Genomic DNA, 20,892 nt, shown 5'->3' on the forward strand with positions numbered 1-20,892 from the left:
AGTCTCTGCCTGAGCTTTCCCTCAACTCAATGGAAATTCTGTTTTTGTGGTTGCTCAGGGCAAAAATCATATAATCGCCCTTGACTTCTTTCTTGCCTCCGTCAGAAAGGCCTGTGAGCTCTGTCTCAGAAGATACTCAGAATCTGACCACTCTTTCCTCCACTGCCACTACCCACAGTCACCTCCTAGCCAGTCTTCGGGCTTCACCCCTTATTTTCTAGGACTCTCTCTCAACAGAGCAGCTAGAGCAGTCCTTTTAGAACAGAAATCAGGGGGCGCCTGGGTGGCTCAGTGGGTTAAAGCCTCTGCCTTCGGCTCAGGTCATGATCCCAGGGTCCTGGGATGGAGCCCCGAACCCCGAACTCTCTGCTCAGCAGGGAGCCTGCTTCCTCCTCTCTCTCTGCCTGTCCCTCTGCCTCCTTGTGATCTCTGTCTGTCAAATAAATAAATAAAATCTTTAAAAAAAAAAAAAAGAATGGAAATCAAATTGTTTTTTGTTTGTTTTCTCCCCACAAACTCTAAGATGGTTCCCATTTCTTTCAGAATAAAAGTTAGTTTGTTCTTTGACCCCTCCTCTCCCTTTGTAAAGCCTCCAGCCTTTTACTAAATGGTGTATTGGGTACATTCCTCCATGTATTCTTTAAGCATGTGATATTAGAGGCTACATGGTCCTCTGTTATATTTATGAAGCGTGCGTTTTTAACTCCTCTTCTGTGATCAGACATTTGACCTTAAGTCTTTTGTTTATTCAGTAGAAATGTTGCTAGTGCCTGTCTCGCCCATACCCCAGGGTTGCTAGTGAGCATCAAATGGAATCAGGTGTACTGCAGAGGATGGTATTTGAAAAGTTGGTCAACATTTTTTTTCGTGGTGAATTTTGGTATTTAAATTGTTATTTTCAATGGGAATGTAAATTTAAAGGCAGAAACAATTATACCTCTTCCCAAGTTGGAGGAAACCCTTGCTATTGTGTATTTACAACTGCTTTCTATTACATTTTGTAATTTAAACTTCTTCAAATACCTAAAAAACCTGCCATCTAGATTCTGAAACAAGAAGTCCAGCTAAAATCTCGTAGGAAACCTAGTCCTCTCTCTGTGCTGATTTGCATCATATTGTTCTAGTCTTTTGAGGTTGTCTAGATTAAATTCAAACTGTACTTCATGGAGGTTTTATAGATGCAGGTTTTTTGTTTTTGTTTTTGTTTTCCCGAAGGGAAAGCAACCACCCCGAGGCTTTTCTTTCTTCCTTTCCTTTCCTTGAGATGTATTGGAGTTGATTTTTAAAAGTCCATGCTGATTGCTCTTGGTAGTTGCCTAGTGAAGTGGGAAGTGCTGTAACCGAGCTAGCAGAGTCGGAGAGCTGTTAGTGAGACCAGAAAGGGCCTGCAGCATCTGGTTATATGGTAGGCAAGGTACGTAATTAGATTTCATTCTTGGTAGTGTATTAACAATTGCTTATTTTGTCAAAATCATTTCCAGTGAGCTAAAAACTGTTCTTAGTTGCATTGCTTAGGGATGGATGCTCTGTACATACAGATGGTGAGAATAAGAAATAGGAAATCAGGTTTGTTTGTTTTTTTTTTTTTTAAAGATTTTATCTATTTATTTGGCAGAGAGAGAGAGAGATCACAAGTGGGCAGAGAGGCAGGCAGAGAGAGAGGAGGAAGCAGGCTCCCCGAGGAGCAGAGAGCCCGATGCAGGGCTCGATCCCAGGACCTTGGGATCATGACCTGAGCTGAAGGCAGAGACTTTAACCCACTGAGCCACCCAAGCGCCCCTGAAATCAGGGTTTTGAGAGCATCTATAAGAAATTAGATTTTTGTTATTCAGCAGACATAAGCTGGGAGGCCCCTAGGCTCGGAGAGCTTTAGAGAGAAAGAATCACAGCAGTGTGGTGACTCATGAAAGCATCTAGGGGAGACATCTGAAGGATTGAGGGATAGGGCCAGGAAAGGTAGGGGAATGTCTGGGGAGCGTTTTTGTTTTGGCAGAATAAAAAACCGTGTGGCCAGAATTAGCAGAAGCTCTGTGTGAATGACTGACTATCACATTTACTGTTTCCTTGTGACGTTGTTCTGTTCTGATACCAAGAGTTCATTTTGTAACTCTGAATAAACTTGAGGAGGCAGAATGGATGAAGGAAGAAACAAAAGCAGCTTTTTAAATGCCTGTTAATAGGGGGAAAACCAAACCATGATTAGTAATTAACAACAACAAAAACAGTAATAAACACTTAAGCTCTGCCAGCCATAGTCAGGCACTTGCAGATTTTAACTCACTTAGTCCTCACAATAGTCCTATGGTAGATACTCCTATTTTCCCCATTTCACAGATGACTTGTCTGGGGTCACAGGTTTAGGAGAACTAGAAAATGAACTTGGGCTGGCTGACTCTGGAACCTCTCTCTTAATACCTGTCCAGTATGTCTTGCCTCTCAAAATAGTAAGCTTTACTCTTCTGTGTAGAAGTACTCTCTGTGTGTAATTTGAACTTAACTGTTAGGTTGAAATTTATTTTGATGACGCTTCTTGATGCAGGGTAATTATGAATAGCAAGGGCATTCTTACTAGTTCCACCGTCTTTGTGCCGCCGGACTGAGGGGAGAGCGAGGCCTTCCAGAGCATCTTCCTTCCCAGTCACTCAGCATCTGCTTAGGAATAGTTATTAGCTGGGCTTTGTTCAGTGTTTGTTAGAGCTTGGGGCACCTGCCTGGCTCGGTAGAGTATATGACTCTTGATCTTAGCGTTGTAAGTTCGAGCCCAATGTTGGGTGTAGAGATTACTAAAGAAAATGAAATCTTTTTTTTTTTTTTTAAAGATTTTATTTATTTATTTGACAGACACAGACCACAAGTAGGCAGAGAGGCAGGCAGAGAGAGAGGGAAAAGCAGGCTCCCTGGGATCACGACCCGAGCCGAAGGCAGAGGCTTTAACCCACTGAGCCACCCAGGCGCCCCCAAGAAAATGAAATCTTTAAAACAAAATGTTTGTTATAGCTATTATATTAATTTTATACCCAGTTGATGCATTGTGACATTATAGAGTTAGTAGGGTTTTTTCCCCCCATTGTGTATATTTATTTTTAATACTTTGGGATTGAGTATATAGTGAACACATATAGTACATTTATATTGTTTATAGGATTTGGAATGTAATTTTGTTATTCTAAATGATGAAGAAACTTATGGTTATAGTTCTGCTCGGTTATACTTCATGGCAATATGCTTTTATATCATTTTAATATGTTTCTAGACATACATTATTCTGAGTAGGGGAAGGAACTGCTTATGGATTTTGGTTTTATGGTTTTGGAATAGGTGTACAGAATGGCTTTAGTGTGTGCAATTAAAAAAAAATTTGGAGGCATAGCTGCTTTTGGAAGAGGAATTCGTATTGAAGATGTCACTGGGATTTTTAACAAGCCGCAAACATTGCTCTTAGAAAAGTTAATATAAAGTTACAGTGTTGCACAATGATAAGTTAATTGTAGTTCCGGGCAAAATCTTTCATAGTTTGCCAACAGCAGTGTAATTGCTACATAGAGACTTTGAGAAATTAGATAAACAAATTCATTCTGGAGAATAAAAAGGATTTTAAGTACAAATCTTGTTTTGACTGCCTTGTTTTCTGGGGCTTAGTAATTAAAACATTCTTTCTGCATCTTTATGCTGAAGTAACAAAGTTGGGAAGAAGGCAAAGAAAAAAGGTGGCAACATTGGGGCACTTAACAGACTTGTAAGGCCAATTTTGACTAGAAGGGTCTCTAAGAAAGAGAAGATGGTCTTATGGTTCATCAGTAAACTAACAGCTGTGGAACATTTTGTGATAATCATTTTAAAGGCATTTCCATTTATCTTGGATAAGAGTCTTCTGGTAAGCCCTGGCGTGAAAGCGGCTGTCCTGTTCCTCACTGTTCTTCTGCTCTCTGACGGTAATGAGTGTCCGCTACAGCACGAGGAATAAAACCTTTAAGACAAAGGGGAAAAGACATGTAGGGCACAGGAAGAGAGAAACCAAGATCCTCTTCCCTGTGGACTTGGGGAAAAAGTCTGATCAGACTTTCAGTGCTGAAGCTGCCTTTCTGATTTGTGACGGGACGTAAGAAAACAGCCTTGAAGCTAGATGAGATCTGAATGGTGATGGGAGCCAAGGCACGGGAGGTGAGGGGAACAGAGTTGTTTGCCAGGAAGTCAGGAGATCCCTAGAACAAAGGCTCATTCCTCCAGGGGGCCAGAGAAGCTTGTGGTAATCAGCATTGTCATAATAATATGTAGCAAAGCTTGACTTCCTCCATGAAACATTTCGGTCTCCTCTCTCGGCTGTCCGGTCCCTGCGCGCTCCGGTTGCCTTCCTCCCTCGCAGCCCGTTCTCCCCCCGTTGGTCCTCACCTCCTAGGATAAAAATGCACCAGGATTTGGCCTCTTTTCTTCCATCTCTCCTCTGTCTCCAGAGAAGACAGACCCCCTAGGTTATTTCATTCAGACTCAAGGCTTAAAGGGTCATGACTTGAAGTGGCAATGACTCCCAGATTAATTTCTCCAGCCTGGCCTGACCTCTTTGTAGATCTCTAGAACTGTCCACCCAGCTGCTAACCTAACACTACTTGAAAGCCGAAGAAGTATCTTAAACTTAACATGTCCTCAGTAGAACTGTAGTTTTCTCCTCCCTGGGCACCTAAAGTGGCCCGTCCTTCATTCTCACCCATTCTTTTTAGTTTCTCAGACCAAATACTGGAGTCACTCTGGTCGTCTGTCTCTCTTATAGGACAGTCCATCAGTAAGGCTGGTCCCCTCTGCCTTCATAGTATGTCCTGACTTCAGTTGCTTTTTACCATTTCTGCTCTAGTCCGAGTCAGTGCTCAGTCACTTCTGTCTTTCTGCTTCTGTCTCTGCTCCTATACAGCAGCAGAGTCCTATTTGGAAAGGTAAATCAGATTATTGTCACCTCGGTGCTTCAAATCCTCTGTGACTAGTGTCACTGAATAAATAAAAAAAACCCACACCTTGGGCGCAGGGCCCCACAGAATTTGGTCTGTGATTAATTAGCTGATTGACAGCTCATTTTTTTAAAAAAGATTTTATTTATTTATTAGAGCAGGAAAGCAGGGTGAGGGGCAGAGGGAGAAGCAGGCAGTTGATGTGGGATTTGATCCCGGGTCTCCAGGATCATGACCTGAGCCAAAGGCAGATGCTTAACCTGGCTAAGCCACCCAGGGGTCCTACATCTCATTATTCTTTTTTTTTTTTTTTTTTTTTCTCGCTACAGTTGTGGTCTTGCTTTTCTTTAAATGTTACCAAGGTCTGTGCTTGAATTACCTTCTCAGAGTTAACAGTAAGCCCACCTTAAAAAAAAGAAAAAGAAAAAGATTTATTTATTTATTTTAGGTGGGGAAGGCCCCGAGGTGGGTAGAGAGAGAATCCGAAGCCAACTCCACACTGAGTGTGGATTTCTAAGTGGGGCTGGATCTGATCTCACAACCCTGGGCACATGATCCAAGGGAAAACAGAGTTGGATGCTTAAGCGCCTGCACCACCCAGGAGCCCTTGAGGTGGCAGTCTGCTTACTTTCAAAAGCCGAAGTGGCTCAGTGGTTAAACGGCCGCCTTTGGCTCAGGTTGTGATTCCAGAGTCCTGGGATCGAGCCCCATGTCTGGCTCCCTGCTTGGTGGGAGGCCTGCTTTTCCCTCTCCCACTCCCCCTGCTTATGTTCCCTCTCTCACTGTCTCTGTCAAATAAATACATAAAATCTTAAAAAAAAAAAAAAAATGAAGGCCACCCCTGCCACCTCCACTGTCATCTTGTATCTCCTAACTCTCCTTTATCTGTCTTCCCCAGGCGATACTATCTGTATTACTTAATTATCTGACTTCCAGATGAGAACGTAACCTCCTTGAAGATAAGAGACTGTTTTTCACTAGATAGTTCAGGTCTGGGGCAATGGTAGACACTCAAATAATTTGTTGTTGCCGTTAAAGATTGTATTTATTTATTTGACAGAGACAGACACAGCGAGAGAGGGAACACAAGCAGGGGGAGTGGGAGAGGGAGAAGCAGGCTTCCCACAGAGCAGGGAGCCAGATTAGGGGCTCTATCCCAGGACCGTGGGATCATGACCTGAGCCAAAGGCAGACACCCAAGGACTGAGCCACACGGGCGCCCCATCAGATATTTGTTAAATAAAAGAATATTTTGAACATTTGCTTTGTGTTAGAATTCTTTTTTTTTTCTTTTTTTTTTTTTAAGATTTTATTTATTCATCAGAGAGAGAGAAGGAGAGAGTGAGCACAGGCAGACAGAATGGCAGGCAGAGGCAGAGGGAGAAGCAGGCTCCCTGCTGAGCAAGGAGCCCGATGTGGGACTCGATCCCAGGACGCTGGGATCATGACCTGAGCCGAAGGCAGCTGCTTAACCAACTGAGCCACCCAGGCGTCCCTGTGTTAGAATTCTTGACGTGGACTAGTCATTAATTCCCATAACAGTTCTATAAAACTAGGTGGTAATATTATTGTACCTATTTTACAGATAGGAAAATTGAGGCTTGTCATATGCTCAAGTTATAGATGTATGCTAAGGTAATAGTGGATACTTAAGGGGTGGTTAGATTAAAACCTCTGTAGTATTCTGTTTCCTTCATTGCTAAAGTCCTTGGAAATGTCTTCTACAAGTAGTTTCTATTTCTAGGTCAACTTGTATTTTGATCATTGAATACTGAGTCACACTGTAAGACAAAATTCAGTTTTGGATCAAGAGACAATGTTTTTGTTATAGGAATGGGCCTTTCTCTCTCCCTGCCCGCACGAATGCTACATAGTGGAACTCATGGATTTCTAATTGCCAAATCCAGTTGTCATGGGAGTCCTTCTAGAAATGGCAAGCAAAATTTCCCAAATATTCTGCAGTGGTTGCTGTGTTCTATGTAATTGGTCTCTATACTTCCACTCAAGCCTTCTTCCAGTCCACTCTCTGTACTGTAGTCTATAAATAGAATCAAGTCATTCCAGTGGCTTCTCATTGCCCAAGGGTTCACTAACTCCTTAAGGTCTCTCGGTGATTTGACTCTGAGATTTTAGTGATTTTCTTTGTTTTCCCTTGTACTTGAGGCACACCTGCCAGACCAGTATCTGGATGCCACATGTGTCTTTTTACCCCAGGGCTCCCTTCCTGGCTTGGGATGCACACTGCCCAGTGGTTTGGAGCCTTGGAGCCCCATGTTCCAAACTTTAGTCCAACCTCTTGCCTTGGGCAGGTACGTTCTTCTGTGGTGCCTCAAATGTAAAATGGAGATGATAATAGTACCCACCTCATGAGGTTATTATAAGGACTAAGTGAGCGAATACATGTAATGCTTTAACGCTGTGCTTGGAACATAGTAGGCATTTAATAAATGTTAGCTGTGGTTATCTCCACTTTCCCTAGCTGTCTCCTATTATCCTCAGCCAGGCTTTTCTGTTTTATCAAATCAGAGTTTACTGACTCAAAAATCATCTCTCTTCAAAGTTTCTTTTTATACATACCTGTTTCTGTGTTCTTCTAGAACTCTGTGCTTATCTAGCATGGCTCTTATCACAATTTGAAAGTGTTTACTTATTTTGTGTGATTATATGTCTGCCTCCTCCATTGGCTATTAGCTCTAGAAGGGCAGAAATAACTTGTTTGCTTGCCATTGTATTCCCAGCCCATTGCTGGCACATAGTTTGTGCTTAATAAATGTGCCCAATGAATGAAAGTGCTGTTTAACTTTTCCTTTCTTAAAATAGGATCTTCGGATCTTTTGCAGTAGTGCTGCTGCTGCTTTTTTGCAGGGGATGGAGGGAGCAGAGGTAGAGAGAATCTTAAGCAGACTCCATGCCCACAGTGGAGCCCACTGTGGGGCTTGATCTCATGACAATAAAATCATGACCTGAACCAAAATCAGGAGTTGGATGCTTAACTGACTGAGCCACCCAGGTGCCCCAGGAATGCTTCTTTTGAGAAAGATGAATGCTAGCATGGAAACTAGTATTATTTCCAACTTGGGAAGCTTGGAAAGCTGAGCACAATGAGTAAAGATACAGTGAGTAAAGCACAATAAGCACAATGAGTAAAGATACAGAAGGCAGATGGTCAGGGACCACTGGAAGACAGGCAGAAAGATCAGGAAGATGGACTTGTTCTTTAAAAAAAAAAAAAAAAAGAATCCTTATGCAGGTCAAGCTTGTTATATCTAGAATACTGGAGAAAACTTCATAGCAATAAATTGGAGTGGTAAAGTGGTAGGTGTGTCTGATCCGAGATTCCATATTTCCTGTGAAATGTATACAGTAAGAGATAGTTCTAAACACCTGGGGAAGAAGAGGGATTTCCAAGTGCTATCCCACTCTTCTGCCTCCCATTATATTTTCCTTTGTCCTTATCTTTTCTGGTGACCCCCATCAGAACATCTTCCGATTTAAAACCTGGTCATCTTTCCTTATGTCCCCTGTTTACCCATTACTGCTGTTTCCTAGAAGTTGTACTTCTACCACTGAAATAGAAATTTAGACTCCTTCTCTCCCAGAGATGAACTGTCTTGGCCAGAAGTTGAGTGAGTTGGCTGCTCAGGGAGAAAAGACTCGAGGCAGGTTGTGCAGGGAGATCCAAGTGCCGGTCCGCAAATCAGCACCACCTACTTATGAAGTCAGCACTGTGAGTGCTGCAGAAAGAGGAGTCATAGTATCCAGCTACAAAGAAGTAACAATCTGTAAGGAAAGAGAAAACTAATATAGTCATTGGTACTTTGGGTATGCATTGAGTATCTACCATGTGGCAGGTGCTCTCCTTGGAGCTGGGATATAACAGTAGATGAAACAGAAGTTCTCATATCATGGAACTACATTCCAGTGACACACAGACTAAGTCAGGTGGTCCGGTGTGCAGTACAGACAAAGCAGGGTAACCAGATGGAGAGTGAAGGCATACTGTTTAAGTAAGATGGTCAGAACAGGACCATCTGCTCCCCCTGGTGATGTTTGAGCAGAGACCTGTGTGAGGTTAGGGAGTGGGCTGTTTGGATGGGACGGGAGCATTCCTGGTAGGGCCAGAGTGCAGAGGCCCCAAAATGAGAGTATATATCTGCAGTGAGAAGGGCAGCGGGGCTGGAGTAAGGGGTGAATCACTCCAGTAACGAGGCAGCAGGTCACAGAGGGACTCGAGTTGTCTTCAGTGTATGTTGGGAACCTGTTGGAATGTTCACTGGAGGCATGACGTGGATACGATCTGGGTTATTGTGAGAAGAGGACCGCGGTTCGCAGTGCCATCTTCCAGGTGAGAGAGGTGGAGGCTTGGACCAGGGCGGTAGTGGTGGTGGTGGTGGTGAAGAAGTCACGGGATTCTAGATTCATTTCGAAAGTAGAGTTGAGGGCGCCTGGGTGGCTCAGTGGGTTAGGCCGCTGCCTTCGACTCAGGTCATGATCTCAGGGTCCTGGGATCGAGTCCCGCGTCGGGCTCTCTGCTCAGCAGGGAGCCTGCTTCCTCCTCTCTCTTTCTCTGCCTGCCTCTCTGCCTACTTGTGATCTGTCTCTGTCAAATAAATAAATAAAATCTTTAAAATAAAAAAAAAAGAAAAGAAAGTAGAGTTGACAGGGTAAGTCAGATGTGGGGTGTGAGAGAAGAAAGTCAGAGATGACTCTTAAGATCATCTGTTAAAAGTTGCTTGTGGAGATGGGTCTAGGTTTGTAGTATACTGTGTGTCCAGAGGAGTCTCACTAGGCGGGGGGAGGCCTTAGGTCTGGAAGATGCTTAAAAGGAGCCTTAAAAAGTGGCATGAAGGGTGATTTTTTTTTTTTTTAAGATTTTTATTTATTTATTTGTCAGAGAGAGAGAGGGAGAGAGAGTGAGCGAGCACAGGCAGACAGAGTGGCGAGCAGAGGGAGAGGGAGAAGCAGGCTCCCCGCCGAGCAAGGAGCCCAATGCCGGACTCGATCCTAGGCCGCTGGGATCATGACCTGAGCCGAGGGCAGCCGCTCAACCAACTGAGCCACCCAGGCGTCCCATGAAGGGTGATTTTATAGGAAATAAAGCAATATGAGGGATAGAGCATTTAAAACAGAGTTATGTTCTGACTCCAATCCTCAAAATATGCCTGGAATCCATTCGTTGCAGAAAAAGTGGTGATTTATCCTAAACAAAGCCTGCACACTGATGACACATGGTTCTGGGAGGCATGCTGCATTTGTAGCAGCGTTTATGTTGGTGAAAATAGTTTATATGTTGAAGATACTCATTAATTACTGTTATTTCTTTCTTAAGTGCTTTCTTCGTTCAGTTGACTATGATACAGAGAACCGTCATATTAAATATTGCCACATCTTATGGTAATACAATTCTTTCTACATTCTTTCTCTGAAAGTTGATGAAATGAACTGATATTTTATGTGTACATTGCATAGGTATGCAGTGTTTTCATTTTTCTTTTTATGCTCCTGTAAATCATATAGGATTTAATGATATTAGAATTATACATGACAAAAGAAGGACATGCATCTGAGTGCCTGTTTGGTGTAGGGCATTGTAGAGGGATCCCCAAAACATGGTCCCTATACTGAAGGGATTTATAATGTGGTAGGAACCTCAGAGATTTGGTGACGCAGCTGTAGGACCTCAATACAGCACTTTGATTCTTGCCAAGAAATAGAGTTTGGTTTTTTTTAAAGATTTTATTTATGTATTTGACAGACAGAGATCACAAGTAGGCAGAGAGGCAGGCAGAAAGAGAGGGGGAAGCAGGCTCCCTGCTGAGCAAAGAGCCCAATGCGGGGCTTGATCCCAGGACCCTGAGATCATGACCTGAGCCGAAGGCAGAGGCTTTAACCCACTGAGCCACCCAGGCGCCCCAAGAAATAGAATTCTTATTTTACCAGTTAGTGGGTGAACTTCTCACTTTGGTTTAAGGATCATGGAATAGGGTTAACATATCCACCAAAACACTGAGAAAGTTAAAAACAAAAAATACCTGTTTTTGAAAATTAGCATTTGTGTAGTGCTTTACTCATTTAATCCTGTGAGCTAGGTATTATCTCAGTTTTAGGGAGGACTCAGTGCAGTGGTACCCTAGGTGACAAAAAATTCTGAATATATTTACTTAGTGTTCATCATCCGTTTAGAATATTAACATATTCCGAATGGTCCTTTGATCCCAATCGCATTTCCTTCCCATTACATGTACTGCGTCCCCCCCCACCCCCCGCTGCGTTTTATTCATAGTTGGAAACATCCTGTTTCTTAGTTGAGTTAAAGGAAGTAAGTTAGATCTCAACTGTTATTAATTCAGAAGGAGAAAACCTTTGGCACATTAGAAAATATTAGTTCATTGTCCTTGGAAGTAATGGTAGAGATCGTGGGCTTCTGATGAGGTGAAGGGCTGTTGCTGATATTTTATTTTTATAACAGTGCTTTTGTTTGCAGAGTTGGAAAGTTTCAAATTTTTTTATTAGGAAACATTTCGTATACTTAAGATAATACGAGACATATATAATTGTAAAGAATTATATAAAGCAAACTATCCTATTAAATACTCTTCAGCTAACATATAGAAATTATCCATGCCAGGGCGCCTGGGTGGCTCAGTGGGTTAAAGCCTCTGCCTTTGGCTCCGGTCTTGGGATCGAGCCCCACATCGGGCTCTCTGCTCAGAAGAGAGTCTGCTTCCCCCCACAACCCTCTGCCTGCCTCTCTGCCTACTTGTGATCTCTGTCTGTCAAATAAATAAATAAAATCTTCAAAAAAAAATTATGCATGTCTTCCGGGGCTTACACTACCCCCTCAAACAGGTAACAACAGTACTGAGTTGAGTTTTACATTGTTCTAAGGTGTTTTCTGTAAAATATCCTTCATATAAGAATTAAAATCTTTTAAATATTGTGGGTAAATTTCATCTTGTTTGACATAACTATTATGAAAGTAGCTCTTCAGAATTATATTTTGATTTACTTATTTTTGTTAAAATAAAAAGTTTTGTCTACATGCAGGCAGTTACTTAGAAGGCAGTTTGAGTTCAAATCTGTACATTAGGAAATTTAGCTTCAGAAGCTGCAAAGATCTGAAAGGAGGGAATCTTGAGGAAGGGGAAAAGGATTTCCTGTGGATCAGGAGGATTGCTTGCTGGTGTAGTGTTTCTGCTGCTTAGTCCTAGGGAAGAGGGAACAAAGAGGTGCAACTGGAAACTATCTTAAGTTGTTCTTGGCAGAATTGGTACCAGCAGTGAGTAGCTAAAAGATGGAGTCAAGTATGGCTTCAAGGTCTTATAACAGCAAATTTCCTAGAGGTTCGAGAGTGTTTATGTTAGCCATGTTTTTGAGCAGTGAAGACTACTTGAGGGTCTTGTCCTGGTCTCTGTCCCTGCGCCGCTGAAGCCTGAATCTGGTGCACATAGTGTGACACTAAGTTCCATTTGCTTGGTAGAGTTTGTGGGTAGTCTTCCATCTTTTAGGAACTGTGATCCTCCTAGTTCTTAGTTTTCAATGGGTAAGGAGGTTTTTGTTGTTGTTGTTTTGTTTTTTTAAGATTTCATCATATTTGTTTGACAGAGATCACAAGTGGGCAGAGAGGCAGGCAGAGAGAGAGAGAAGGGGAAACAGGCTCCCCGAGGAGCAGAGAGCCCAACGTGGGGCTCAATCCCAGGGCCCTGGGATCATGACCTGAGCTGAAGGCAGAGGCTTTAACCCACTGAGCCACCCAGGGGTCCCTGGGTAAGAAGGTTCTAAACAATGCCCATGATGTAATTTTAGGGGGTAGTCGTAGACATGTGCATACATGCACACATATGTATACATACGCATAAAATGCCTTACTGGGTTTGCCCTGGCAGTCGCTACATAGAGGCAAAGAGTAAGCCTGTAAACGGGTACCGTGGCTACGAGTGGGGGCTCTGGAGCCAAGCCGCCGGAGTCCGCATCCTGGGTTGCCACTAGCTAGCTCTGTAGCCTTGCTGACGTTGCTGAACCTCTTTGTGATGGTGTCTCTGTACAGTGACGGTGACAAAACCTCTGTCTGCCTTAGGGGCAGGAGGGCAGGTCCGCAGGATGTTCCCAGAGCTCAGGGCTTACGGTGCTTCTAGCACTGCACGAGGCTGGCCATTATGTAAATCTCGTCCCTGGTGCCTTTTGGTTCATTGCTTAGGTTGCCGTTTGTGTGTGGGGAGATGTTCTTTCTAGAACCATGTCTCCTCGTCACATGATTCTGTGCAGTACGAGCCTGTTCACACTCTGCAGCAGCTGAGGTTTGAGCAGAAGTGTGTGGCCCGGCCGAGGAGCCCAGCGGGAGGGAGAACTGAGCGCCGCTGTAGCAACTGTTGCTGTTTGTGTCCCGGGCAGCAGCTGCCCGGGACGTTATTTTTTCATTGTGATCTCACCGATAGCCTGGGACGTGGCCGTGCCTTAGGGAAGTGGATTGGCTGAGACGTCTGGTCTTTGAAGGGATTTCATGACCCTGTGTCGTGAAGATTCTCTTCCATGTGCAGTCGGAGGCGCTTAGGCTTTCCATGTGTGAGGAAGGAAGGGAGACTAAGCCTCGGGTTCAGACGGTCCCTGAAGTATGGTGCGCCTGGGTTGGTCACACCTGAAATACTTTCAGTCGGGGCAGTAAGGCTTCCTGCTTTTCTGTCAAAAAGTAATTTTGCTGTCTCAGGGCACCTGGGTGCCTCAGGTCATGATCCCAGGGTCCTGGGATCGAGCCCAAGTCAGACTCCCTGCTCCCTTTCCCTCTGCCCCTCCTCCCTGCTTGTACTTGCACGCGTGGGTGCTCTCTCTCATATAAATGAATAAATAAAATCCTTAAACCAATTTTGTTGCCTATAACATTCAGCAGATGATTTGTGGTCTGTGATTCCACTGTAGACATACACAGTACACGTGTGTGTGTGTGTGTATAATGTTATTATCAAATGTGGATTTCAGAAATAAGACTGTCTTTCCAATGAATACTTAATTATCAAATGCTTTTCTAAAGTAGATAATAAGATCTTTAAAAAGGATTTACTTCAGGTAGTTGTATCCAGTAATTCTCTAATTTTTATTTATTTATTTATTTATTTATTTATTTTTAGAAGATTTTATTTATTTGTTTGACAGAGAGAGAGGGGGCACAAGCAGGAGGAGTGGCAGGCAGAGAAGCAGGGGGAGCCTGATGTAGGACTCGATCCCAGGACCCTGGGATCATGACCTGAACTGTAGGCAGTTGCTTAACCAACTAAGCCACTTAGGGGCCCCTAATTTTTATTTCTAATGTATTGAAATATTTATGCAAATAATTATGTGGCCCATTTCTGAATTTTGGGTTCTTATTTACCATGGTTCAGCATAAAATACTTACTGAGCACCTGCTCTGTACTGGGCTGTGTTCTGAATCCTGGTGGCACCCAGTGGATGTTGATGGTCTGATTCTTCTAAATTCTATGTACAGATCCTACCTGTTAAAAATGTGATAATTTTTGTTTTTCGATTGCCTTCTTCAGATTCAGCGGTATGAATTTACTGATTTGGATGTTTTGAACTTAAAACAACATCATGTTGAACTAAAGAACATGTAACTGAGTGACTTACAAAACCAAATCATTTTCATTTTCTAGGTATTATTAACCCAAAGAACCCAAAGGAAGCTCCAAAGTCCTTTAGTTTCGACTACTCCTACTGGTCTCATACCTCGGTGAGTATACTTACGGTGCAGTGTAATAATAGAACAGTGCTGGTTGTGAACAGTTTTGAAAGAGCTTGAAGGTCCAGAAAGAGGACAGAGATGACTAACACCTAGGAAAATGGAAAGAGTGGGGCCCTTTGCAGTACTCTTCTTATAGTAAAGGACCCAAATCTTGCTGGCTTCTAGGGATTTTTCGTGAACTACAGCTTGCATTTGTTTCCCTTCATTACATTTTTTTTTTTTTTTTCTGTTTTGTGCTGGAGTAGGAGAGGTTTTAAACTACTGACAGAACCTGATGACCAACAGAAAGACCTGTGAAAGGGGTTGGACATTTGTCGCTAAAAGCTAGGTTTATTGAGAAATAGCCATACTACCTAGAGTGAGTGCTGGGAAGTATTTTTATATGTGGATTTGACCTTTGAACTTTTAGTACCATTTTCCATTTAAGAAAATTTTCTTGTACCTTTCTGTGGATGGAAGAGTGATACTTTTAAGGTTATGGAAAGTGACGTGTAATTGGGTGAGATAATTTCATGCAGATATTTTTATGTTTGGCTGAGCCGGATGACTGTGTGTGTGTATGTGTGTGAAATAAGAGAAAAATAAGCTGTGTAGAAAGGATTTAAAAATTTGATAATATATTTTAATAGGTGACTGTTGAGATTCCAAACATTTAAATTTATTATAGCAGTAATCAAATAAGCCTAGGAAAGAATACGAATAAAATGCCATTTATTTCTCCTTTTAATCTCTACAGCCTGAAGATCCCTGTTTTGCATCTCAAAACCGTGTGTACAATGACATTGGAAAGGAAATGCTCTTACATGCCTTTGAGGGATATAATGTCTGTATCTTTGCCTATGGGCAGACTGGTGCTGGGAAATCTTATACAATGATGGGTAAACAGGAGGAAAGCCAGGCTGGCATAATTCCACAGGTAAAAAAACAAAAACAACGAAAGACCTCTGTTTAATATTACTTTTAGTTTTCACTTGCTGTAACAATACATATTTTTCTTTTATTTAGCAAACATTTATACCGGGACTGTCCTATGCAAGGGACAAAAATAAAATAAATCACTTGTTCCTTTCTTCAAAGGATCTAGTGGTCTAATGGAAAAGACCGACATGTAGACATGTCTGTCTTTGAATGTGGGGAGTTGGCATTCTGTAAAAGTTTTGCTGCATACCCCTGTCTGGGTATTTTATCTTTTGAACAGTGCTACCAGCTTCTTTAGAAAATGGTAGCGTGTGCCAGGCTTTGTTCTGAATCCTGGGACACCTGGTCGGTGTTGTTGCTCAGATAGTTTACCAAATCCCATAATATAGATCACCTTTTAAACATATGATTATTTTTTAGTTTTTTAATTGCCTTATCAGAGATATTTTCCTTTTATCTTATTAGTTTAATATTATCACAGTAAGCTTGAATAGTCTGAGAATTCTTAAGAGCAGTGTCTTTTGACCTTGTATGTTTGGAATGGAGAGGAGTTGTGACATAGAAACTTAGGAATTTAGAAGGAACTTCTCTCATTAATGACAGAAGTGTGGTTTGCTTTTATTGATGATATTTGGAATTAATTTTAAAGTTTTTTTTTTTTTTTACTATAGGCCTAGTGTAACCTCTGTATTCTGAGAGTAAGATACATAAGAGAGCAACAGCTACTTTTTCTAATTTTAAATTCAGCTGTATAATTGAAATGCTTAACTATCAGTAAAGACTAAGAATTTTTCAGAAAAAACTGAACATACTAATGTATTTTCTTCTGTTAAAAATATTTGTCAATATTAAAACATCTATTAGGAATTGTCCTTCTTTGTGTATAGGAGTAGCAAAAATTACAATAATAATTAGAGAAAGTACTGTGTAGCACTCATGATGTGTGAGCACTGGTCCAAGTGTTTCACAGATACTCACTCAGCTCATCCTCCTAGTTTGACCCTAAGAAGTAGATGCAGTTGTTGCCTTTATTTTATTTCCCTCATTTTAAAGATGAGGAAACTGAAGCATAGGGAGGTCATGTCACTTGCCTAAGGGAGTGGCAGAGCTAGAATCCCAATGCAGGCACGGTGGTTCTGGAGGCCTTACTTCTACTACTATGTATAAATGAAATAATATTTTGTAGATTATAGCAACTTACACTAAACAGTCTGTTTACTCCATCATCACACTTAGTTTCTCCATCCTTCTCCTTTAATCTTTTTTTTTAAAAGATTTTATTTATTTATTTTGACAGAAACAGTGAGAGAGGGAACATAAGCAGGGGGAGAGGGAGAAGCATATTTCCCGCTGAGGAGGGAGCCCGACGCAGGGCTTGATCCCAGGACCCTGGGATCATGACCCGAGCCGAAGGCAGACACTTAATGACTGAGCCACCCAGGTGCCCCTAATCTGTTTTTATGTAATTACATATATATCTCTTGTAGAATTTTGAAATATTTAATTTTAATGCAAAAGCATTAATTTTTAAAAACAAGATTATCATTTAGAGACTGCCATTTATAATACATTTTAAATTCTGTTTAGACTTCTGGAGAATCACAAACATAGAGTTCATTTTCCAAATCTGTACTGATTGCCTAAACATTAAATGTATAGCAGATGAAAATTTAATAGAATTTTATTAAGTATTCCTATTAAAATACCACATTTTGAATAAATTCAAAGAATGGGGAGAGTGAAATTTTGTGATTTTCCTGATCTAGAAAAGTTAATGTTTTCTGTTGGAAATGTCACTGTGAGGTAGAATAGCCTCTTATAAAGGGTTTGGAATCTTAAGACAAAGGTAAAGGGGAAAATTTTATACGGACAGAATTATTCTTTTATTTATTTATTTATTTGAAGTAATCTTTACACCAAGCATAGGGCTTGAACTCACAACCCTGGGATGAAGAGTTGCATGTTCCACTGACTGAGCCAGCCAGGCACCTCTGTACTATCAAAATTAATTCTTAGGGGCGCCTGGGTGGCTCAGTGGATTAAGCCGCTGCCTTCGGCTCAGGTCATGATCTCAGGGTCCTGGGATCGAGTCCCGCATCGGGCTCTCTGCTCAGCAGGGAGCCTGCTTCCCTCTCTCTCTCTCTCTCTGCCTGCCTCTCCATCTACTTGTGATTTCTCTTTGTCAAATAAATAAATAAAATCTTAAAAAAAAAAAATTAATTCTTAAATACCTTCATTTACTCCCTTGAAATAGTATGCATTCTCTCTTTATACATACATATGTATGATTTGTAATGTGTATGGTAACTGACAATATAAAATAAAATTTATATAGCATGATAAAATGTGTACAAAATGTAGGGTTTTTTGTTTGTTTTGTTTTCGTCAGAGAGAAAGAAAGCATATGTGAACAGAAGCAGAGGGAGTGGCAGGCAGAGGGAGAAGCAGGCTCCCCCTAAGCAAGGACCCAATGTGGCCTCTGGGATCATGACCTGAGCTGAAGGCAGATGCTTAACTGACTGAGCCACTCAGGCATCCCCAAAATGTAGTTTAATAGTAGTTGGACTGCTACATAATAGTAGTAGATTCACTGTTACTCTAGGATAGTGTGACGAACTGGATTCTACATAAATTTAATGTGCTAGGGACCTAACACAGGAAGACACAGAACTTTTCCCCTAAATGTGGCTTGCTTTCTAAGGAAACATTTCTGAGATGCTGTCATCAAGGGAGAATAAAAATTCACAACTGTCCTTTTATTTCATTCAATGCATTCTCCTTTGATGTTGTTACCATTAATATTTTGAAAAAGAGAAAAGGGATCTCGCTTATTCATTTAGCACTCATGGGTGTCTTTATACTTCTCTCCTTTTCGCTGTTCCCACCTCTCTCCTTCTGCCTCTGTAGCTATGTGAAGAACTGTTTGAGAAAATCAATGACAACTGTAATGAAGAAATGTCTTACTCTGTAGAGGTGAGTACAGCCGTGGGTTAAATAAAGCCACAGGCCTCTGCACTCCGTCGCCTCCATTCCAGCGGGCCCAGGTGATGACTGCGGGTCGTTTAACCACTCTCCCGGTTTCGTATTCTTAGGCTACTTCTGAGTTTTGGTCATCATGAATAACGTTGCAATTAAGTCCTTGTTCATAAGTCAGAAGCTTGTTCATAAGCTTTATTGTTAGTTATTTCGTTTACGTATCCGGTTGTCAAACAATACATGTGAATTGCCAAATAGCTTTTTAGAAAGAAACACTGTACCAATTTCCAGTCCCATCAGGAGGGTGTAAGTACCCATTGTGTCATTGCCAACTTGTAGTATTTTTGTTTTTGTAAATTATACATATGCCTATTTACATTTTGAGATTGCAGTGCTTATCTTGATCATTTGTGTGAATTCTTTCCCCCTTTCATATTTATTAATAGTGATTTGTGACAGGCATTGGTGTTTGTTTGTTTTTGAAGATTTTATTTATTTTATTTTATTTTATTTTATTGTGCCAGTGAGAGAGGGAACACAAGAAGGGGGGTGGTGGTGGAAAGCAGGCTTCTCGCCTAGCAGGGAGCCCGATGTAGGCCTCGATTCCAGGACCTCGGGATCATGACCCGAGCCGAAGGCAGAGGCTTAACGACTGAGCCACCTAGGTGCCCCCCAGACATTAGTTTTTAAATTCTGTATAATCAGATCTCCCCTTCCCTCTTTTTAATTGCCTACAATCTTAGACAGTTATTCTTCACCCAGTGTATACTCCAGCTCTTTGAAGAAGAGGTCTGTAGAATTACATTGTATACATACATTCATTTATTTAATTAACATTTCTACTTATTGATATGTGCTTTTTGAAGCTGTTTCACTTACCTCTTGCTTTGCTACTCAGTTCTGTAGTAACTGAAATTAAGTGTTCTATTAACATGAGCCTGTTGTTCTGAGACATGAAGCTGTTTTTAAGCAAACTTTTTTTTTTTAATGTATGTGTTGTGATGTTCTATAGGACTTACACAATTCCAAGTTGACCCACATAGCTGGTCAACTTTTCTTTACCTATAAAGTGTTGCCTAAATCTATAAATTTTAGAGAATTCTGCCTTGTGACTATCATACACCAAAATGGGAATGTGCTGCTCTAAAAATACTTCTGTTAAAATTAAGTCTCTAAATAACTTGTCTCATCCTATATTCTTTCTGACAACTAAATGTATAACAAGTGAAAATTCAGTAGATTTTATTCTTATTAAGATATCACATATTTTAGGGGCGCCTGGGTGGCTCAGTGGGTTAAGCCGCTGCCTTCGGCTCAGGTCATGATCTCAGGGTCCTGGGATCGAGTCCCATATCGGGCTCTCTGCTCAGCAGGGAGCCTGCTTCCTCCTCTCTCTCTCTCTCTCTGCCTGCCTCTCTACCTACTTGTGATCTCTCTCTGTCAAATAAATAAATAAAATATTAAAAAAAAAAAAAAAAAGATATCACATATTTTAAATAAATTCAAAGGATAGACAGAGTGATAGAATGTGACAGTTTTTGAGCTTGTAGATAATAAGAGAAGACGCCATGTCCTTCTATACTGGAGTTCACAGTCTGCTTGGAGTGCGGTGTCGTCGATCCTGTACTTCCTTGCATCGGGACCTCTGCCTGCTCTCCTGCTTCTCTCCTTTATTTGCTCCAGCCACTGGCTTTTGGGCCGTTTCTGGAACAATAGGAACTTTTCCTACCTCCGGGCCTTTACATTTACTTTCCTTCTGCCTGAAATTTTCTTCCTCTGTGTGTCTTTTTGTCTAAGTATTTCAGCTCCTTCCAGTCATTTGCTCAAGGCTTACCCTCTCAACGAAACTGACTCTGACCGCGTTGTTTAACCCTGCAGCCCGTCCTCCAGCCCAGCACTCTGCTCTCTCTCCTGTTCTCCCTCCCCTCCCCACCCCACCCCAGGTCTCTTCATGTTCTAACCTACTTTAGAATTCTGTTTACTTAAGTATTTGTCACTTATTTTTATTTAGAATCATAAACTCACTGGGGCAGGGATTTTTGTCTGTTTTATGTACTGATGTGTGCCAAGTGCCTAGAAAATGCCTGGAAGATGCTTCTGCTCAGTGAATTGAATTTGCTGCGTGGGGGCTGTAGTGGCTGGCTCGGAAGTAAAGGAACTGGTGCTGGCTTTAGGTGGGTTTGCGAGTTAGAGAGTAAGTAGCAGAGCACAGCAGCCCTTGCCTAGGTTACTTGGGTCCTCACACTCCCACACCTGGGTGAAGAGGGACAGCAAGTCGTTCGAAAAGACCCCGGAGTGCATGTCCGAGTCCAAATACTACACAGGAAT

At 41.7% G+C, this 20,892-nt stretch overlaps 1 protein-coding gene across 17 annotated transcripts in view; it reads left to right on the forward strand.

Annotated features, from left to right (window-relative positions):
- Positions 1-20,892, forward strand: part of KIF1B (kinesin family member 1B) — a 146,154-nt gene that overhangs the window by 27,352 nt on the left and 97,910 nt on the right. For all 17 annotated transcript variants that reach the window (XM_045063717.1, XM_045063719.1, XM_045063724.1 and 14 more), the window contains exons 3-5: positions 14,582-14,658; positions 15,407-15,586; positions 18,496-18,561. In XM_045063717.1, the coding sequence (XP_044919652.1) occupies positions 14,582-14,658; positions 15,407-15,586; positions 18,496-18,561 (323 nt within the window). The remainder of the gene's footprint in view (positions 1-14,581; positions 14,659-15,406; positions 15,587-18,495; positions 18,562-20,892) is intronic.

The sequence above is a fragment of the Mustela putorius genome, unplaced genomic scaffold, assembly GCF_011764305.1.
Source record: "Mustela putorius furo isolate JIRA1106 unplaced genomic scaffold, ASM1176430v1.1 tig00003853_pilon_pilon_pilon, whole genome shotgun sequence".
In the NCBI taxonomy this organism is placed as follows: Eukaryota; Metazoa; Chordata; class Mammalia; order Carnivora; family Mustelidae; genus Mustela; species Mustela putorius.